General features: G+C 35.5%; 1 protein-coding gene across 1 annotated transcript; it reads left to right on the top strand.

Annotated features, from left to right (window-relative positions):
- The first annotated feature begins 12,495 nt into the window (after nt 1–12,495).
- On the top strand, nt 12,496–23,565 carry enpp6 (ectonucleotide pyrophosphatase/phosphodiesterase 6). The gene is made up of 8 exons (XM_083560027.1): nt 12,496–13,096; nt 17,740–17,919; nt 18,141–18,252; nt 18,714–18,855; nt 18,994–19,173; nt 20,375–20,512; nt 21,410–21,533; nt 22,874–23,565. The coding sequence occupies exons 1-8, from the start codon at nt 12,853–12,855 to the stop codon at nt 23,083–23,085; spliced, it is 1,332 nt and encodes a 443-aa protein (XP_083416153.1). The 5' UTR covers nt 12,496–12,852; the 3' UTR covers nt 23,086–23,565.
- The last annotated feature ends 403 nt before the right edge of the window (nt 23,566–23,968 follow it).

The raw sequence follows: 23,968 nt of genomic DNA, 5'->3' as shown, positions 1-23,968 counted from the left end.
AAACAGCAGTGTGGTTTTTTTTGTTGTTGTTTTTTTTGCGTTGTGTGTATCAGTCCAGTTACTTTATGTTAAGACGTCTGGTGGCTTGTGAAAAGAAACTGTTACACAGTCTGATGTGAGGGCCCGAATGCTTCTGTACCTATTTCCAGATGGCAGGAGAGCAAAGAGTATGAGGGGTGAGTGTGGTCAGTCACAATGCTGGAGGCTTCAAGGATGTAGCGTGTGGTGTAAATGTCAATGATGGAAAGAAGACAGACCCTGATGATCTTCTCAGATCGACTCAGGTCCTGCGGACTGAGACGATGCAATTCCCAAACCAGAGAGGTAGTTGTGAAAAGTTGTGCCTTTCTCAGGAAGTAAAGATGCTACTGGGCTTTCCTTGTTATGGAGCCAGTGTTTAGGAAACAGGTGAGGTAAGGTTCTCCACCAGGTGAACAACAAGGTGTTTGGTGATCTTGACGATCTCCATGGGGGACCATTGATTTTTAGTCAATTATGTCAATATACAGTGGGGCAAAAAAGTATTTAGTCAGCCACCAATTGTGCAAGTTTTCCCACTTATAAAGATGAGAGAGGCCTGTAATTTTCATCATAGGTACACTTCAACTATGAGAAAAAAAATCCAGATTTTCACATTGTCTGATTTTTAAAGAATTTATTTGCAAATTATGGTGGAAAATAAGTATTTGGTCACCTACAAAAAAGCTTGATTTCTGTCTCTCACAGACCTGTAACTACTTCTTTAAGAGGCTCATCTGCCCTCCACTTGTTACCTGTATTTATGGCACCTGTTTGATGAAGACAAATGTTCACAAGCACACTACAAAATCTAGTGGAACTAGTGTGTTATAAGAACAGATTGGGACCATACAGTACTTATTACCAGGTGTTGGTTTTTTTTGTTTGTTTGTTGGTTTTTTTTTTGTTATGGCCATGCTTGCTTAATTGTTAGACATAATAGTTATTTTAGGATTTAACATTTTTTTTTTTGTATGTTACGCTTTATGACTAAACACACAAGAACACCACTCATGCAATTATTCCTCAAAGTTGCACAAAGTTGAAACCACACAGTTGCATTAAATGTCTTAGTATGCTGTAGGATTATGATTTGCTGTCAGTAGAACTAAGAGACCCAAAAAGTTCCATCATTACTATGCTCCTGTACATTCAAAAAGACATGGTTTGTTGATGTTTGTGGATGACCTTGACTGACCTGTCCAGAGCTCTGGCATCAACCCCAATGCCAGCAACCCCAACCCCAGGCAGTAATACCATTGCAGCAAACATGCATGTGTGGGTTTACTGTGGTGCAGTGTGGGCAGGCAAACCCACACTAATTCAACACAGGGCCCCTGTGGCTCTATGTGGTTTTTCTCTGAACAACCTGACTGTAAGCCCACAGAAGGCCCACCTGTGTCTTAGGGTTGTCTCTGTGCAACACTACCTTAAGGTTTGCCAACATAAAGCCCACATGGGTCCCACTAGGGCCCGCTCTACTTTGTGAAATGGCCCCTCTATATGAATAGTGTATTTTTTGTTTTTTTTTCACGCCCAGCATGAAATGCGGGTCATGTGGGGCCAGAGTGGGCCACTAGGGCCCCACTAAAGCCCCATGGTGTAAGGCCCATACAAGATTTCACACTAGTAACAGGTCTAACACCTGATTGCTGGCAGTGTTCCCACATTGGTATTTGCTGGGTTTGGAATGACTTGGAACACAGACTGTGCATCACGTTCTTATCTGATATCTGTGCCCGACCTCAGTAATGCTTTCGAAAAGTCCCTACCACCATGCTCACAGAGATCTTTGGAATTGTGTGTTTAGCAAGCATATATGCATGCAATTTTCAGGCGTCCACACATATTTGGATATATAGTGTAAGTAAAATTAAATTGACATTGCCTAATAGTAAGAAATTTGAATGTTTCTATAATAGGATGTTGTGGCTGGCTATTAGCAGGTAGCTTATTTTTATTTATTTTTTTAAATGTACAATTATGCTTTAAAACAGCAGTTTTGTAATAACCATTTCACCTGATCTGCCTTTATACATTTGGAGTGGCAACAGAATCTGAAAACCTTCAGGGTTGACAAATTTCTACCAGCTTCTTGTTTTTACTGGTTCACTTCCTGGCGCCATTGCTTATTTAAAGTATTTGACACATGATCACAATCCACAGCCACCTGAAAAAAAATAAGGTATTCTTACAGTGCTAAAAAATTGATAATGAAACTGTAAGTGGACAAAAGATTAGATAAATGAAAATCTGGTCTGGAAAAAAATAAAAGAAAGATTAAGACACATGATAAATGACAGAACAACCAAGATAAGCATCTGTGGCATCGTAAGCTCCACCTTAGTGAAACGAAAAAGAAAAAAAAACTCAAAGGAATTAACAGTTACCTAAATATTTCTATTAAGTGTGAAACTCTACTAGTGGAACATATTAAAGGTGTTTTCTCATTTCCTGGTGCAGTATCATATCTCAGTCAAAGGGAAACTGGGTAACAGCTCTTGTGCAGCTGTGACTAAAATCTGTGGGGTCCCAATGACTAAAATTTTTTTTTAGATATAATTCATTTGCTTTATGTATTTTTTCTGCAAACAGGATTTTATAGTGACATGGATCGCTTAATGGCATGTTCCCTGTCCTGTACAATCTCGTTCTGTGTGTTTGCATATCAAAGGTACTGACAGATGCTAGTGTAATATGATAGTGTGTTTGTGTGTGTGTGTGTGTGTGTGTGTGTGTGTGTGTGTGTGTGTGTGTGTGTGTGTGTGTGTGTGAGTGTGTGTGTGTGTGTGTGTGTGTGTGTGTGTGTGTGTGTGTGTGTGTGTGTGTGTGTGTGTGTGTAAGGTGTGAAGTGTGAGATGTGTGAGATGTGTTTGTGTGTGCTGTATGTAGAAAGGAAAACAGAACCCCGCTCCTCGCCTTTTGGTTTCAGTTGCTGTTCTCGGCCTGTAAATGTGTTATCTCAGGCCCACGCACAGCCCTAATGACACTGTTAATTATATAACACAAGTAAACACAAAGGTCATTATGAAAGTGTTTTACTCCCTTCTCCTCTCCTACTTTTCCTTGTTGTATATTTGCTTGAGGCTTTGTTCGTCTGTGTTCAATGAATATTAGTCTGTCTGTACATTAAAGGCTGTCAGTCTATATATAAAGGCAACAGAATAATTTAACTGTGTTGACCTATTTTATTTGATATGGTTTGGAAGGCCTGTTATTGGTTGAACTATTCATCTTTTAATTTAGTTTGGCGCCATCTACTGGCAGAAGAGTAAGAGTACATAGGTTTGAGTGTCAGGAAAGAGTGTTTAGAATAACACATTTTGAAAATTTTAATAACAAACAATGTTTGTTTAGATATTCGAAACTTGTATAATATTTTTATATCTTGGGTTTCAGTTTCTGTAAGCATGTGTAATTGCTGGTTTCATGGTTTCTTACATTACATTGCTGGGAAAATCCCAAACACTAAATTAGTGAAACTAGGAAAAGACTTAACCTCTCATTACCTAAACACAATGATTATAGAATAAAATGGAATTAGAAAATTTTATGAGGTAACATTCATTAAAAAAAAAAAAAGACAATGTCCAGGGGCAAAAGAGAATGGGCAGATAAACGACCTAAACTAAAGAAACTGACCAGAGTCCAAGAGTGGCAAATTCCACAACATAAATAAATAATAAGACAAAAAACACACTCAAACCACAATTTGGGCTTGCACACTATGGCCACACCTGAGCTCCAATGTGGGAGCGCATACAAGATTACCTGCACTAAATTTCACGCTGGTAGCCAATGATGGTTAAGCGTCAAAGTGAACTGTTTGCACCTAAAGGTTGCTAGGTTTGAATTGACTTGGTTGGAGCACAGATTGTGAATCAACTTCCCATCTGATATCATTGCCTGACCTGAGTAACGCTCTCAAGAATGGATGAGCCCAAATGCCCACCACCATGCTCACAAATCTAGTGAAAGCCTGCTTTTTATTCAGTTTCTTTTCTAAAAATAAAATGTAAAAATAAATAAATAAATAAATAACAGTCCTCTACAAGCTAATTATTATCAGTTAACAGCCTTTCTGGAACATACTGTAGTAAGTCAATATTTGGCAAACTCATATTAAGTTAAAGCTTATCATACAAGTAGAGCAGTGGCCAAAAGTGATGTCTGGAGGGAATTTTGTTTCCACAATATTTGATTTTAATGACCCTACATGGTCGATTAAATAATCAAAATATGAGGACTATGCCATACTGGGAAGAAGAAAAAGGTAAACTTAGTTAAGATATTTCACTGAAAAGATTAAGCAAAGAAAAGCAATCTACTTCACATATTGGAATATGGTTTTATTTTAATATGCATATATGTATAACAAATAAAGAGAAAAATGGTGGAGCAAAGGAACTACTTTGTTGCACACATAGTGCCTTCGAGGTCATTATCAATGTTTTTATTTATAAAAACTATTATAAGAAATTCAAACGCCTATCCTTTTGGACAAAGACATCTGTTGTAGCAGTTGTGCACAGTAGTGCCTATATTTTTTGCCTATTTTCTTACCGCCAGCTGTGAAATTTTGTTAAAGCTATCTAACAGTAGAAGGAATGGGAGAGTCATCAGTACTCAAGTTCTCACACACCCAAGTTCAGTACTCAAGTTCTCACCCATTGCAGCAAAGGTAATGGCTTTCTCTTATGGTACATTTATATTGCAGTTTTATTTATAGCAACAAGCCTGGAAGGCAATGACATGTTGGTTTTATTCACACATGTAGTAAAGGGCATGTGCTTATTACCCAAGCTCAGGTCAGTTTGAATTGTTTAATCCGAGTTGAGTCAGACCTCTCGGCTTCTGCACTTCTGCACCAATTTTGCGTTGCCGGGAATAACAGCGGAACTCTGCAATTTTCACAATAAAAATTACCAGAATCATAAAGAAAGTGCAGTGCGAGATGAAACCGGAAGCTTGTGACTATTGCATGTCTCATTCAGGACTCTGGAACCTGTTCTGAAGCAGCCATAAATTGTGATGATTTTCATCCAGCTGCCTAAAATGCTTACTAAGTTTACTTGGCTGGTCACAACCCTTTACATTCTGCATGGTCTTACAATGCTTTGCAGTCATTCTCCGGATGGTGTGACAGTTTAAATCCAGCACATCAGCAATATCTCAAGATGTTTCACCAATTTGAACTATTTTGACAATATCCTCTTATTGTTGCAGAGGACAGCTCTTTCCTCTTGGCCATTTTTACCAAAGCACACAAAACAGCATCTAGTAACATAGCCAACACAGCGATAGACACACTTGTGAGGTACCAGAGTTCCTCTCCCTTTATTCACTTAAGATCTGCCTGATTCATCTATACACCCCATCTCTGGATAGAGTTCCTAAAAATCCATGAAGTTAATTAGAAACTCAAGAACTGTGAGAATGGATTTGGACTGTAATTAATATAAACAGTCTGCTTCAGTGGTTTTGGACCACAATTTGCTTGAACAGTTTTGCATGCATTTTTACACCAATGAACAGCACACCTCAGCAATAATAAAACTATAACAAATGGACATTCATGAGGACAGGTTGTGTTTTGGGACCGGTTCCTCTCATGGTTTCTTCCTTAAACCATCTCAGAAGAGACATTTTCCTTGCCATTGTCTCCATATGCTTGCTCAATAGAAATAAACTTACAAGAGATACACCTTTTTATCTCTGTAAAGCTGTTTCGGGAAAATGTCTATTGTTAAACGCGCTACATGTATAAACCTACATTTAATTAAATTGATCTTGTAGCAATTATGACCTGGGAATAACGAGTGCAAGCTTTGTGGAGCAGCTTGGCCAATATTGATGTTTGCGCAATGCAGCGTGTTTAACTGCATTTAACACACATGCACACAAAATCATTAATAACTCTTTAATAATATGCTGGAATAAAAGCAAATATGTCAACTTTCATTGGTCAGACCTCACTTTTGGCAACTAATATTTATCAAAAAATTGCTTCTAATTGTTTAATTAACACACTTTCCTGCATATTATACATTTATTTTCTTCGTGCTAAAACACAATGCAATACAGAGAAACACAAACATTTCGATGGTTGGTTTTATAAACATGCCTGCATGAAAGTATAACTAATTATAAAAGGTTCCGCTGTGGCGACCCCTAATGGAAGAAGCCGAAAGAACGTTTTACTGTAAATGACCAAATTAAGAATACCAATGAAATCAGTGAAACAGGATTTGCAAAAACAACAACAACAAGAGTGGCAGTGCCCTCTGGCTGTCTGACAGAGAATTGTCCGTGGTGGTCATGTTTCTTTCTGTTTTTAATTTTTGTAACACTGTCAAAAATAAATACAAATTTACAATTAAAAAATAGAATAACAGTTAATCATGTACTGGAACATATGGTGCATTACACTCTATACCCCTGGATAAATGACACAGGTTTTCATTAACATTTTATTATACTGCAGTAACAGTGTGGTTTGTAAAAGCTTCATTCTTCAACATTTCACCTTTAAGTCTTTTAAATGGCATCTGACCTGCCCAGTCTAGTAGCAGCAACATTCTTGTGTTTATTATGCAAATTATCTCAAAATCGTTGTTGGGTATAAAAAGTCCCATTGTCTACCTTATGCATGGTTTAGGAAACAAATAAAGCTGCTACTGGATGGTACTGGTATTCTGACAAACTGTACTTCATTGGTCTGCCAAATCTCTTGGTTCTTTGCCTTAGCAGATTAATAAACAAAACATCTGAATGATAACGCATAACCCTGCAGAAAAACACATCTTAGTCAATCTACAGCTATCTGCTGTAAAAACACAGATCAGGCTGGAACTGCATTTCACAACAGTAAACATTTTATAGTGCCCAAACATTACGCTTCAGACGCAATTACATTACAATTATAATTTTTTTAATAAATAGTTCAAGTCCAAGTTTCTTTCTTAAGCGCTCTTCACAATGGACATTGTCTCAAAGCAACTTTACAGAATTTAAGAGTTAAAGTGAAAGATAGGCTCTATATAGCAAGGTTTTGGGATTTTTCCCACTTGAGTCTACAGTATCTTACAAAAGTAAGTACACCACTCATATTTCAGCAACCATTTTAGTATATCTTTTCGAGGGACAATACTATAGAAATGAAAACTGGATACACTTAATGCAGTGGTCCCGAACCCCTGGGTCACGGAATGGCACCGGTCCGCGGATCAATTGGTACCGGGCGGCACAGAAATAATACATAACTTACATTATTTACGTTTTATTTATTATCTGATTCTGAACGATGTTTTATTGTGGAAAAAAAACGGATTCTCTTCGCCACATCTGTTTATGACTCACTCTTGAGGCATGTGAAGATGCCTCGGTCACATGACTCACCTCCATCTGCTAACTTCCTAAAGGGGCTGCTCTGGACGCTAACACACAATACATTACCGCTAAATTGAAACCCCCAAGCGAGCAAAATGAACCAAAAGCAACACAGTGAATTCGCCTTTATTATTATATTTAGAAAATTCCAGTTATAATTCTATTTTGTTGTATTCGTCCGCCACACCTTGAAGGCCGGTCCGTGAAAATATTGTCCGACATTAAACTGGTCCGTTGGGCAAAAAAAGGTTGGGGACCACTGCTTTAGAGTATAGATTTACTGTCCTCTCAAAATAACTCAACATGCAGCCATTATTGTCAAAAATAACTGGCAGCAAAAGTAAGTACACCCCAAGTGAACATGTCAAAACTGTGCCCAAAGTGTCAATATTTTGTGTGAGCGCACTGTTATCTAGCACTGCCTTAATCCTCCTGTTCATGGTATTCACAAGAGCTGCAAATATTGCTGCTGGGATCCTCTTTTACTCCACCACAATGACATCACGGAGCTACTGGATGTTAGACATTCTCATCTTGGCAGTGTGTTTGGGGTTGTTTTCATGCTGGAAAACTGCTGTTTGGCCCAGTTTCTGAAGGGAGGGCAGAAACTACTTTGGAATGTTACAGTACATTTTGAAATCAATGACACAATTTTTCTGTAAAAAAAAAAAAAAAAAAAAAAAAAAAAGTGTTGCCACACATGCTGTCCCCCATCTGAGCCAAACAAGTTTATCATAGTCTCATCAGACCACAGGACATGGTGCAAGTAATATCAGTAATGCTCTTTGACAGTTTGTTTTCACCAAACTGTCTGCAGGCTTTCTTGTGACCCAGCTTTAGAAGAGGCTTCCTTCTGGGACGGCAGCCATGCAAACTGACTTGTTGCAAAGTGCGGCGTATAGTCTGAGCACGGACAAGTGGACCTTCCACTTCTGCAACCTCTAAAGCAATGCTGGCAGCACTCTTGTGACTTTTTTTTTAAGCTAGCTTCTGCACCTGATGCACAGCACAAGGACTCAACTTCTTTGATAGTCACTTGCGAGGGCTGTGTTTAGAGTGGAACCCACTGTACTGTAACTTAGTTTGAGGCTATTACCGATCTTCTTATAACCTCTTTTAAGAGGACAGTAAATATGTACTGCTATACAAGCTGCACACTGACTACTAAAAATATATCCATGTTTTATTTGTATAGTATTGCCCCTTGAGAAGATATACTAAAATGGTGGTTAAAATGTGAGGGGCGTATTTACTTTTGTGAGATATTGTATATAAAATAACTAAATTCAGACACCTTTAAGTACACTGAGGTGAACTAAGTGAAAATAGACACATTTCATGTTTTTCTTCAAACTGTGCCTGTCCCGGAAAGAGATCTCAGATAATTTATTTCACCATACAAGCACTAATTTGGTCTCAGACCTCTTTGCATTCAAACAACTGCTTTATTGCTCATTTTAGATTTGGCTTTGTAAAAAAATGCCATATGTGAAATATTGAGCCCTGTGGCTAAAGAAAGGAGACACACAAATGTTATTAACAAAAATTATTTTAAAAAAATGGCTAAATAGGTACAGCAAATCTGCATTCTCATCACTTCCTTCCTCTATGCCCAAACGTTCTCTTATAAAGCACCAAAAATTTTATTTGATTAAGGGTCCATGAGCCGCAAATAAATGTTGCATTATAGCAAACATTATACTCAAATGAAAGTTGCTATGGTTTCTCTCATTTACGATTTCATGATATTTTAAATAAATACATTTTATTTCCAAAGTTCCAGTTTAGTGAAATGTATTTTACACTGAGAAACAATCCAGTTTATTGTACAATAGAGTTCAATACCAAATGAATAAGAGACATGAAACTGGTCCTTATTTTTCAAAAGTGATCCCCCCCCCTTTTTTTTTTTCTCTACTTATTTATTACATTACATTTCTATTAAATTTTAACTGGGCTGTGACATTGCCATGTCTGATAAGTCTATACATTTAGTAAATAATTGTTCCTTTATCTGACTTGCAAGCAAAGTCCTATCCGATTTCTTGTCTGAGGTCTGGTTTAAATGTTTCTAATCATTAATCAACATCATTTATCAATCTCTTAGGAGTAAATGTAATAGTTTCTTTCCAAGAATAAAGTAAATCACTGTATTTAAAGTATCAATATAAATCATTATTATTTATATAGTTTTGCTGTTATACTGTCCTCTTCACATTGTAAAAAGGTATATATTCTATACACCAGAGGTGCCAACTTTTTACTATGAAGGGGTTTGACTGATGGTCGTAAGCTGAGAATAAATAATGCATTTCACCATACTGTATTACATTAAAGTTGCCATGGTTCCCCTCATTTAAAATTTTATAATATTTAGAAACAAATAAATAGAAAATATTACTTTGTAATCTGTTTGGCTGCTACAGTTTTATTTTGAAAGTTGTGCGAGTCAGTGAAGCTTCTAGTACACTGAAAAAATAGAAACACTCCCATTTCTAGTATAACGCAATTCAATGCCTAATACAACTATTCAGGCTATAATACAATACAGTGATACATTTCCAATAGCAGTAACCGTAGATGAGAGACTTGAAGCTTATTTTTCAAAAGTTTTACTAAAAAAAATAAAATTATTATGTAGGTGAGAGGCAGTTTGCTTATCAGTTGACTCTTTATCAGGTTCATCAGACCATAAATGTAAAACACAGAGGTAGGCACTGCCAAAGTATTTGTATTGAAGTAGTCAAGTATGTTTGCTTTTATTGTCATTTTAAACATATAAAGTACAATACACAGTAAAAAGAAACACCATTCCCTCAGGATCAAGGTTTCACATAAGACAACATAAATAAATAAAAAAATAACACAAAACACAGAACTACACAAAACTAACTGGTTCATGTGTCAAGTCAAGTCAAGTTTATTTCTATAGCGCTTTTCACAATGGACATTGTCTCAAAGCCACTTTACAGAGTTTAAGAGCAATGTGTATTTATTCCTGATGAGCAAGCCATGGCCACTGTGGCAAGGAAATACTTCCTTAAATGTTATGAGGAAGAAACCTTGAGAGAAACCAGACTCAAAATGGGAACTCATCCTTATTTGGGTGATATCCAGATTGTGATTATAAGTTTTGAAAACAACACAAAACACCGGAGAGTGAAAACTAACATGAGCACTGGAATGTAAGATTATGAGTAATGTCTTTTCTACAGTCTTATACAGTCATTTGAGGATATGGAACCAGGAGCTACTGAGCAAATCATAAAATGTGTCTGTGTTAGTTCAGTCCCTTTGTATTTAGTAGTCGAGTGACCCAGCTGATTTTCTCAGCCATCCTCACTATCTGCTGTAGAATCTTGCAATCAGCAATGGTGCAATTCCTAAAACCAGGCAGTCATGCAGCTGCCTAGGATGCTCTTGATGGTCCCTCTGTAGAATGCTGTGAGAATGTGCCATGGGAGCTGGGCCTTCCTCAGTTTTTTCAAGAGGTAGAGATGCTGCTTTCCTTGTTATAGAGGCTCTAATGTTCTATCCACATTCAGAGACAAGTTGTTGGCTTTGCACCAGTCCATTAACCTCTGCATGACCTCTCTATGCTGACTCATTATTGCTCATGAGACCCACCATGGTCATGTCTTTGGCAGACTTGATTATTCAAGCTGTGCAGTTCACAAAGTTCATGAGTCAGCAGTGTGAACAGCAGGTGACTAAGCACACAGCCACATTGCTCACTGTAATGCTCACTTAGACGAAGTACACAAACCATGTACTTGAGTTAAAGTAGAGATATAGTAGGTAAAATATTACTCTAGTAAAAGTGCTCCCTTTAAACTTTTTCTTGATTAAAAGTGCAACAATGTTTGCCTTCAAATGTACTTAAGTAATCAATACTTCATGTTACTCTTAGCATGCCAATCTATTAATAGAATGATATTAATCAGTTAAACACTGATGGATATGTATTAGCATTATCATGAGCCTAAAAAACAACTTAAAAAAAAATAAGGCCACGAGTGTTGTGGCAAATCAGGGTCAGGAGTTTCTTTAATTTTTTCTTACTCTCAAAATGTTCTACTTACTGTTGAACTGATGCCCAACTGTATATTTATATACTAAGTAGATACCACTGTCAGGCGAAAGAAAGTGCCCGGAAACCAAAGTAGAATTCACAAAGGGTTTTTAAATGAAAGAACAACAGGGCAAAGCAGAAAACGGCAAACCACCAAGAAACACCAGGTAAACTAATCTTGGTGAAAGCTGTGACTAGACTGAAGCACACAAAACACACAGAGTCTCGTAAACAAAGATAAAACAAACTGAGATGGTTGGGTAGTCCGATAGTGTTCCTTAGCCTTAACTGTAGAACGGACAATGAACTGGTGGAGGAACGGGGGTTATGAAGTGTGAGAACTGATGAGGGCCAGGTGTAGCTGATTAGTAAGTGGGAGAGGTGCTTGGAGTGATAGGTGAATGTGTAGCTGGTGGATCCCTGACAACCACCAAGCAAAAAGAAATGACTGAGTTTTTCAATATGTAGTTTAATAAAAAGTAAGATATCTAACTTTGAACTGTAGTGACGTAAAGTCTCCCCAAATCGAAATACTTCAGTTAAGTAGAGATACTTAAGTACAGTAATGAATTACATTTACTCCGTTACAGTCCACCACTGGTAACATATGGCATAGGCCAAATCAAAGGTCACCACTAGCCAACAGTGGCCCCCGGGCCCTAGTTTGAGCATCTCTTCTGAAGTTAATCTGTAAGGAACCTTCAGATTCCACATGTTTTTTATTTATGAACTTGATTACGGTGTACTTTATCCATTACTGTACATTACATATTAAATAGTTTTGTATGTTCGGACATACTGACAAAATCTGACCAGTAGAACATCTGGATCCTACTAGGAATGCACACAGACATTTAGAATATAAAAATTTGATTATGTAATTACCAAATTATTTCACGAATTAGTTATTTTGCACATGAAATATTGTAAAAATGTCATTCGTATTATTTTTTTTTTTTTAGATAGCAGTTGCGCCATGTTGTAGCCCTAGTGGGTAGAATTTGTAGACGGTCCCTAACTTACAGTTTCTCACTGCGCATTTGACTGATACGAGACGCAATCCTGCAGCTTCAATATCTAATAACCGTTTGACAAGTATCTTCTGCAGGCTACGAGTAGTACTTGTTTGTGCCGATAAATAAAAATACGGTACTGCTGTATTAGGTCAGATATTCAGATCCAAAGCCAGTGCGTACTCAAACCCAATAATTTAATGTCGGACCCTATTTAATCACGGTCCGCTTCCAGTCTCCCTATTTTTCTTTCTCCGCCCCACGGAACATGTCCTAGTCCTCAATCCATGTTCATTTCTCATTCTGCACTTCGTCCTTGATCACTTCTCTCTCAGCCCATTTGATCCTCCCTGCAGCACCATGCCTAGTCCTGCGCGCTCAGCATGGGCTTTTATCGTTGCTTTTCTTCTTGTATTTGGATGCCAATGCGCGGATAAGCAAAAACTTTTGGTCTTCCTCATCGACGGTTTCCGCTATGACTACATGGCCGATCTTCAAAACCTGCCTGGGTTTAATGAAATTGTGAACAACGGCGTCAAAGTAGATTACATGACTCCGGACTTCCCGAGTCTTTCCTATCCCAACTATTACACCCTTATGACAGGTAAGAGAAGCTTCTTTAAACACCAAACAATCTGTATACTGTATTTCTGTAAAAGATGATTGCTAAATTTCATTTTTATTTATTCAAATTTTTACACTGCCTATTTCATGTATATCAAACTAAAACTGCTTTCTCACTGGTATTGCAATTGGACAAGGTTGTGTAATGGTAATGAAGGTTATGCACTCTGTAATGTATAGCTTTTGCATTATCTTCTAGACCTCCATGGCCGCAGGAAGTGGGGGTGCTGGGGGTGCTGCAGCACCCCTATTGACGAGAGAGATTTTTTTTAAATGTAGGCCTATTAAAAATATTTTGCACAATTTATAAATTCCTTATAAATATTTTAGGAAATTATTTTGACACACGTAGGCTATTAAGTGTATTTTGGATTTTAATTTAATTATTTTTTATTATTTTTATTATATTGATTTTTCAAGTTCATTTGTAAAGCGCGTTTCACACGCGCGGGTGATTTTAGTTTGGATTTCTCTGGCAGCGCGCAAACATAGCCTAAATGCCTTGCGCTTGTGAAAGATAAAATTAGCTCTTCGTACCTTTTACAACAACATGAAGATATCAGAAAAAGAGATCGGTGGTCTCTTTCCTGCTCGTGTTCCACATCCCTCTCAAAGCGCAGAGCGGTAGGCTATAACGCGTCTTTGTGTGGAAATATATTTTATATTTTAAATATATATATATATTTTTTAAAATGGATTCAACTTTATTATATTATGTAAGTTACCAGTATTTACTGATATTTATTTCAATGCTTTACAGGCTTAAGTGTGTTGTTTCTTTGTTTTTGTTTTTTTATTATTATTTCAAAACAACCACCGCAACACCGCCGGTATTTGGTCCACTACCACCGCGGTGGTAAAAAAAAAAAAAAAAGTGCCATCGTCACAGCCCTACGTTATTTTTTAAAATGTATTTTAAATAGGCCCATAGGCTCATAGGTTTTTTTGTCCAAAAAAAAAATAATTTACAGCACCCCCTGTTCAAAATTACTTCCAGCGGCCCTGTAGACCTCTGTATTCATCTAATCTATTGAATCTTAGTGTTGACAAAACATGGATCTTTTTATCTAAAATGACAAGATGACTCTTTTCCAATCTCAACAATCCAGATCCGGTCAGCCTGTGCCCACTGTACTGTAGCTTCAGATTTCTGTTCTTGACAGCTGACCATGTAACCTGATGTCATCTCCTGTTGTAACCCATCTGTCTGAACATGTGCTTTGTTTTGCATTTTGAGATGCTTTTTTTACTTACTGTGGTTGTGATATTATTTAAGTTATTGTAGTGTTCCTTTCAGCTTCCTGACCATCCTTATCTGGACACTGCTGATTAATCAGTTGCTTTGGTTTGTGTCTGGATCTCTGCTCTCTTGATGTTTTTTTATTTTTTTTTATATAAGAAATTTCATGAGATCCAAATATTCACAGTAACTGAAATCACCCCCACCCCATTCTGAGGTTTGAAGATAACATTTAATCCTTTATATCCCTTGACCTGTAGCTGTACAGGTGCCACAGGATTGGTTGATTGGGTAATTCCATAAATGTGTAAGTTTACAAGGTAAAAGGAAAGCTGACAGGACAAAGGAAAGACTGATTGACAGCACAATGAAAAAAAACATGGAGTGTACAGCTGAATGTACTCTTCTCCCATTATCAAATAGTATGTATATTTCTATAGAATAGAATAGTTTTATTGTATAGTATATTTTATGTGTACTATATTTTATGAGTCAAATATGATCATTCTCTTACTGGAACTCTTTTGAAGGTAACTATTCTTTTTTTCCCCCAAATGAGTATTGAAGTACATATTCCTTGTATATCATTTTGCATATACGGTAATATACATATAATATTCTTCATATCAGATGCTGCTTTATGCATAATATTGCTCAACCCCTTACATATTGTTAACTCTAAGCAAGTCTCATGTCACTATAAAGTATTATTATATCAGTTTTTACATTTAAATGAAACTGTTAAGCTTATACCTAGTAATAGACTTTTCAAACTAAGCGAGCATGAAAAATGTAACTAATTACTTCATTAGATTTGATTTATTTATTCAAAGAAACTGTTTTATTTTGGTTAGGCCATGGTGAATCTATGCCAAAACTCGGAATACATGTTCTGATATTCAAGCTGGAAAAATATCCCACTGGCTGGCCCTGTGCCATATAGTCCATAAAATAGATCCACCAACACCACAAGGGCTAGGAGGAAAAGATACAAAACAGTTGTAAACGTGGTTGTTCTTGTTTTTTTTTCTTTTAAATATTGATATATGGCTTTTGCTTCAGGCAACATAAGGTATAAGGCAACTTATAATGGGAACAAAGTACGGAAGGGTCAGCAGTATCAACGTGCTATAAAAGAAGGCCATAATTTAATGACAGCAGATATTGTCAAGATTTAATGGTGCCAAACACTAGAAGAGCTTGGCACAGCTAACAGCTTTTTGACATATACTTCCACAAAAGTACTCTCCATTCTAATAACATAGACAAATGTGCCTTTCTAATATTTCAGGCTCTCATTATAATTACAAACAAATATAGAAGTAGTGATTTAAAATCATAGAAAAATGAAGAAGAAAGTGTTACAATGTGTAAAAAATGTTTTAGACATTATTTTCAATAAATAAAAGAAATAAGGTATGCTTCATGGATAAAAACAGGAAACCCTATTTATTACAGTAAAGAACAAACATACAAATTGTAAATATTTTCCTTAAATATCATTTTATATATATATATATATATATATATATATATATATATATATGTCTTTGGCAATGAAAAAATATTAGCTTATGATACAACCATATTGTTATTAATAGTTTCATATTAAACTCTTATAAGCTTTGATACTAGGTTGTTTACTGCATTTATTATACTATTATTTCTTCACATTGCCCTGGCTATAGATAGACCTCGGCTAATAATTAACCAAATATAAAACCATGGAGGTCATTACAGGCTCGATAAAGACTCTATTAAACAAAATCCCAATAAGCCATGCTGTATGTGGCATGTGTATTTGTGATGCACAAACCTTGAGTCAGGTAGACTTTATGAAACGTCTGGTTCCATGTGCTTGTCCTAGTAGCATATGTGAAGAAACAACTGTTTGCTGTTTTTTAAACCTTTATATAATCCTAGCAATATTTCACCAAATCCAGGGCCATGTCAGAAGCCTGTTTATGATAAGCTAGATAATTGTGTTATCAACAAAAAAAAAAAAGTGGTTATCAACAAAGACATTAAGTTTATTGTTATTATGAGAGAAAGATAATTAAAGTTCACATTTATATTTTTTTATGACTATATGGACACATGAACCAAGCATTAGATTAGTTTTTTTTATCAGGTAGGTGCATTGTTCATGTTTACTTCTATCTTTCTGTTTCAATAAGCTTTTTTTCTCTGGGAAACAATCCTCAATCCCAATCACTGCAGCTATGTGGATGATTTGCTGATGGTGGTTGTTTTTCTTAGGCTTTTGGATTTCCCCCTCAGCCTGGGCTCGAGTCTGTTCCAATAATCACATCCAGGCAATAGTAAAGCCAGTAAACAATGAAGTTTAATCCAGATTGCTGATTTCACTACTCTAACAGCAGACTAAAGTTAATTGTTTTCTCAACTTTTTAAAGATGCTGAAAGAAGAGAAACTGGCAGAAATCTCTTGCTTTCTTATTTGTATACTTTCAGGTTTAAAGATTTTCTATAAATCATTTAAATATTTATCGGAGTGTGAACACAGTATTCGGTATTGTGTATGTTGATTTGGCTGTATTCCTGCACATACAGTGCAGAAATTACACCTCTGAATTTTTTTTTGTCAAGTTTTTAAAAAATTTTCTTAGGTTTGTTTTTAATTAAATTAAAATATTCTATTTGTTAACTTATAAAATACTATAAAATAATCTATGGAAAACTCTAGTTTTCAAATAAAGTATTTGTAAATGAACAGAAACAGTTTGAAGAAACTGAAAAAGAGATTGCACAGATTTCATAGACCTTAATCTGATCGAGCATCTGCAGGATATGTTGGACAAAAGAAATGTGATCCATGGTAGCCTGTTCTAACAAAAAACAGTTAAATGATCTACTGCTAACATATCGGTGCCAAGCAGCACACATTTAGAGGACTTGTAGAGACCATGCCTTAATTGGTCAGTGCTATTTTGGTGATGAAAGAGGGGCTTACACAATATCATGGAGGTGGTTTATATATTATGTCTAAACAGTTTATAGTATAAGATTAATTTAGATTAGATCTATGGAATAATTAAGAAAGGATAGTGACACAGCAAGCAACACATAAGACAACTAAAGGTCTAGGCTGTCATTCTGATGTCTTTGTGGAGACGTTCTGTACATGTTCCATGAAAGTGGCCTCAGATTTCCCTGCAAAAGGTTCCATAGAAGACTAATTTGTGTGTGCGTTGGGCTGATGTCCCATCCAAAGATAGAGTGAAAACTAAAAATTAATGAATTCAGTGTACTAGGGTAAATTACGATTTCAGTTATTTGTTTAAATGATTTTTATTTTGTAACCAAATCAACTTGTTCAGTTTAAATCTGCACAAACGGTCATCCTTATCCCTTTAATATACCAGGTCGCCATTGTGATGTGCACCAAATGACCGGGAATTTTATGTGGGATCAGAACTCATCTGAGGAATTTCTAATTGGAGCCAATTCAGGCAGCCTTTTACCGATGTGGTGGAATGGCTCTGAACCCATCTGGGTGACTTTGCAGAAACTAGGCAAGAATGTCTACATGTACCACTGGCCAGGTCAGTGATGGTTGTGTGTTGTCTTTGTTATTGCTCTCAAATCACCATTTGCATAAATATACCAAATACAGGATAAGATATTTGACATTCACTTAGTGTAAATTAAAAAACTGTGTGACATAAAATCCGTGTGACTGATCAGTGTTGATTCATTTTCTATTACAATTCAAGACATGTCAATATTAATACAAGTACACAAACAATTATTTATGTATTATTAGGTTGTGAAGTGAAGATTCTTGGTGTAAATCCTGCATTCTGTGAGAAATATGTTGCCAGTCCTTCTTTGAAGAATCTAAGTGATGCTATAGAGAATGGTCTTAATGTACTGAAGTAAGTGTTACACAGACCTCCTCTAGCTAAACAAAGAACACTTTAAAACCACTTCAAAACCCAAAATTTTTTTAGAATGATAGAATTCCAAAGCAAGTTCTCAGACAAATTGTTACACACTGTATTAACAATACAGTGTAATGCAGTATATTGCAGCAACGCATTTTACTACTTTTTTTCAGATAACAATGAATCTTAGTAAAGAATAAAGATGTACTAAGCACATAATGAATGGTTCAGATTACATGTTCTTTATCATTGAAGGTCTTCTGGGATGGCATGTAAAGAAAATCCATTATATGAATAATATTAAAATGAAACTTTTGAGAGACTTACCTATATTAATTCAGGGGTTTATACTCATGATTTATTTTCAATTATAAACATATGTAAATAAAACTATTTAATTGTGATTAAAAAAATATTTGGTGTATATTCTGTGTATATTTTGTTTTTCTAAGGAATGATGTGGCAGATATGGCTGCTGTGTACTATGAAAACATCGATGTGGAGGGCCACCACTTTGGGCCTGGGTCGGCACAGGTGCGGACTGCTGTTCGATCACTGGACATGGCATTCCAGACGTTAAACCAAAAGATTAAGGTCTGTACTAAACCATGTACACAAGCCAGTCTGTGTGTAATGAAAGAGACACATTGTTGTTCAGTTACTTTTCATGTACAGCACCACAGAGGAAACATTTATGCAAAATTCCACTGAGATTGCAGTTGTGTATTTCAGGAGAAAGGCTTGGAAGATAATTTGAATGTCATCATGTTCTCTGACCATGGAATGACTGATATCAACTGGATGGAGAAGATTATAGAACTGGATAACTACATAAACATGTCCAACGTCTTAAAGATGATGGACAGAGGCCCAGTTGTCAGTCTGTGGCCTAAACCAGGAATGCTTGAAAAGGTAAACTTACTGTTGTATTTTCTATTATGTATATTGAACATATGTATATGTTCCTATTATTTATAGTGGTCAGAGTAAATGTGTGTTGTCTGAGTCAGAATTTCCTTCAAACCATCCTTTCCTTCCTTTCTTTCACCAGCACAAACATACATAATTTTAATAAAATGTGATGCTTAGCATATTAACTCACCACCTTTTAACTACAATGTTAAAAGTTACAGTCTGCAATGTAAACTGGGATTTTTACCATTTAATTTATTTTCTATGTTCAGATCCACTCCAGTGTAGTTTTGGCAATATGCTTAGGGTCATTTCGGAAGGTGAACCTCCACCCTAGAGTCCAGTGTATTTCTCACTGAAACAGTTTTTTTTTTCTAGAATTGTCATGTCCATTATTGGCTCTATCCATCCATCTCGCTTTTAACCCTGAGCAGTTTCCAATGCACTGCTGTTGAAAAGCATCTGACAAATGGTGTTCCTACAACTATGTTCACTGTGGGTATAATGATCTCACAGGATGATCAATTCAGATTTTTTGCGGTTCCAAGGCAAACAAAAATCAGTTTTAGTCACAGCATATCTAAGACAATTCTTCTACTTATTTGGTTAACCTCTAAGATGCCTTTATAATGGTTTTTTGTCCTCACGTCATTTGTTCATAAATATCTTTGTTGAGTGTTCAGGCTACTCTTAGCCTTTTCCCATCTGAGCTGCGGTCATTGGTTTTTGGTTACTTTTCTTACTATAGATACTTGAGTAGAGTGGATGACTTTCTCTAAGCACATTTACAAAGAGCAATATATACATTAGAATTTTAAATAATGAATTTGAACACCTTTGAAAAAAAAGGTCTGATCAGTACTTTCCCTGGACTTTTTTTTAGACATCTATGTCTTCTTGATACATTCCATTCAACAAATTAAGTGATTTGTACTGGCACCAGTGCTAATTTAAGGAACTAAGGACTAAAAAGAAGTAAGTGAATAGTATAAAATCGCTTTTAGATTTATATTTTGGGAATAATTATGCAAACTATGTTGATTTGTCACAGGCCATATGTGTAGAGATCTGTATGACTTCTTTGTATATGGTTCCAGGTTGTAACAGTACAAAATATGGTGAAGGGTGGTGAAGGTGTTGTTTTTTTACTGCCACACAGAATGTATATAGAATAATACTTTTCCTAAACTTTTTGTTTCAGATATATACGGCATTGAAGGCAGCAAAAAACATGAACGTGTATCAGACACCTGATATCCCGGATCGCTATAACTATAAACGTGGAAAATTTGTCTCACCCTTAACACTTGTTGCTGACCCTGGATGGTTCATCACTCAGGTTAGACTTGCGTATTAATGTCACAAATTTAACTGAGTAAAACATGGAATTTTGCTTTTATTGGCACAAATTTTTATTTTATTGTTGCAAAAATGTTTTTGGGATCGTGATAATTTTAATAGATATCAATAAGTGTTCCGCTAATTCTATTCTTCATTCTATTAATAAATTGGTGTGCTAAGAGTCACATTACAGTTGATTAGGCAAGAGTCTTGTGAAAAAATACAATATTATAGCCATAATAAATCATCATGAATCACTTTGGATGCTTGAGTACAATTGAAGGCAAATACTTTAGTACTTTTACTCAAGTAAAAGTTTAAAAGGAGCACTTTTACTTTTATTGGAGATATATTTTACCTACAACTTAAATTGTGTACTTTGTCCACCACTGCTGGTAAAAAAAACAAACACTAATAGAATATAAGCAAATGTAGGCAATTCTTATAGCTAGTTTAATATTTTTCTGATTTAGTTTTTTTTTTTTATATTTGAGTTATTTGTTTACTGGTAGCTTTAGTCTGAATTTTAAATACAATTTCCAATAGAAAATATCCTCAATTTTCTTAAATGTAAAAACTTTGGAAAGTTTCTAAATGTCCAAAACATACAAAAAGTACAAATATTTTTGGAGAAAAAAGTAACCATTAACATAAAATTCACTTGGAATAAAGGTTTAGTATTCTGCTTGAATAGTATTTTATTTAAAATTAAATCATCACTTTTAAGTCTAGGTTATACTTACATTGACTTTTCTGTGCTTAATAGATAATACTTCTCAAGTCCCCTATAATCACTATCTAAAAAAACTCAAGCAATTTCTCTACAAAGCAAACCTATTGCATTTCTGTGTCAAACTGAACCTATCTCAGTAATCTTTCCTGGTTCTGCTTGCAGAACAAAGATACACTGCCTTACTGGCAGAATGACACAGGAAAGCCTCAGGGCTGGCAGCATGGTTGGCATGGCTATGACAATGAGTTCCTGGACATGAGGGGCTTTCTACTTGCTAAAGGACCAGGTAAACACCATATAAACACTAAACATGTTTGTTTGCTAGAGATATGGTCATTTTCTATAAAAGCAGTGCTTGGGAATGAATGTCATGACATTTGTTGTAAGATTTTTGTACTTTTTTGAAAGTTAGTTCTTTTTTGTTAACTTATACAAACATGCTCGCACACAATGTAAGAACTTACAGAAATTGCTATTATATTTTGTCATTGTTTAAATCACAGAAACATACTGTAGCTTAACTCATGACAAACAGCTGTGGGATACCAAGCAATAATTGGCTTGCAGCACATCCTCTCCAGTATCCTTGCCCTTACCTCCACTCTCGCCCCTCCGGGAGGATTATTATTATTATTATTATTATTATTTTAATAATACATTATTTTATATATATAATTGGAATGTGATAATCGGAATCTCGACTAGGGTAGGAATGGCCATGCAAACTATGCAATCCAAAATAAGCAATCACCCTTAAGACATTGTCATAACATCATATTCTATAAAGTCTAATAGTAATAGATTGTGTATATACACAATGCTGTCAAAATAGTAAATAGGTTTCAGCTCTTTGTGACAGTTAGAGGCAAAGTTATTCCTTTAACGTTTATAGCATGGGACAAGATTTCAGAGAGGAGGACTTTAAGCTTTGCTGTTTATAAGTAACTTACATTTTTGCCTTGTCACCAAGATTAAGGGAATAATTAAAGTGATTGGTAAGGCAGTAACTGTATATATTTGCTATAATGCAGGTGAGAACGGTAACTAGTTTAATGTATGGTCACTATAACAGGCTTACAATTCCTAGATTTTTGTTATCATTCACTTTATATTGGATTTCAACATATCTGAATTGTCAGTTTAGCTGATTTTACAATGACATTGGCTGACCCTTAAATTAAATATTTAGCCTAAACTATATTGCCAAAGGTTTATGCACACTTGAACATCATGTTATTTTAATTAGATTTTCAATTAAGGTCTGGGGGTGTGTGCTCATTCATTCAAAAGAAAATGTGAGATTACGCACTGATCTAATGGTGCATTCAGCATTCCAGTTTAACCTAAAGGTGTTCAGCTGAGTTAAGGTCAGGGCTCTGCAGATCATTTAAAATCTTTTACACCAACCTTGACACTAAAATCTTATGCACAGGGTCAGTATCATGCCAGGGTCAGCCATGATGTTATAAGGAGAATGCCTAACTAGATTTTTTATATTTCTTTATCTTCCAGTGAACTTAAAATGTATATTAAATTGTACTTATAAATACTAGATATTTGTAAGTTATTATTATACCATGAACATGTACATGTTTATTAATCCCTTGTCTCATCTCTGCATGTCAGCCTTCAAGACAAATTTCCAAGCAGGGCCTATCAGATCAGTGGATGTGTATAATTTAATGTGCAACATGCTTTCCATCACTCCACTTCCCAACAACGGCTCCTGGTCTCGAGTGGAATTTATGCTGAGGAATTCTGCTGATGCCATACAGCCTGTGCTGCTTTACAGTACTGTGTTAGCACTGCTGTTAATGCTACTGTCTGTTCGTATTTAGAAACAACACACACGTCTACCTTCTGCAAGACTGCACTAGGGTGCAGTACACTCTGCAGTTCAAAAAGAGTTGGATACATTAATTAGAAATCTTAGTTAAAACTGTACAAATTGGGAAATTGAAATTCATTTTTAGGTTGTTAGTTCATGATTCGACTCTTGGCACAGACAATAAAGCAAAATAAAGCTCAGGTACTTGTCCTTATTAATTTTTTTATGACTTTCTTCATTGTGACACCATGCAAGATACTTTTAATGCTATACATCAATTTTACCCTCATTTTATGTTGATAGAATAAATTAAGAATTAGTGATTCTTATTTTATTCTTGTACTTTGTTGAATGTAAAGATATATGATGTTTACATTTTTCAGCATGTGAAAATCAATTTTCTTAACATCATTTCTAAATAAGATTGTATATGTTGGGTTTAAAAATTAGTTTTTAAAAAAAATAAAAAATAAAAATAAAAGAAAAGAAATGTTTTTGTCCTATGTTGTCAGCAAAACTGTGCTGCATCACATGTTGATCTGGTTCTTTCCCAAATGTACAACCTTTTACCTTATCAACTTATATCTTTGACTCTAGCACATCATATTTATTGTTTTATTGCCTGCATTATTTATATATATATATATATATATATATATATATATATATATATATATATATATATATATATATATATATATATACAGTACAGAACAAAAGTTTGGACACACCTTCTCATTCAAAGAGTTTTCTTTATTTTCATGACTATGAAAATTGTAGAGTCACACTGAAGGCATCAAGGGCTATTTGACCAAGAAGGAGAGTGATGGGGTGCTGCGCCAGATGACCTGGCCTTCACAGTCACCGGACCTGAACCCAATCGAGATGGTTTA

The sequence above is a fragment of the Silurus aristotelis genome (assembly GCF_946808225.1).
Source record: "Silurus aristotelis genome assembly, chromosome: 14".
Classification (NCBI taxonomy): Eukaryota; Metazoa; Chordata; class Actinopteri; order Siluriformes; family Siluridae; genus Silurus; species Silurus aristotelis.
The sequence above is the reverse complement of the archived record's forward strand: the minus strand, read 5'-3'. Positions and strand labels throughout refer to the sequence as shown.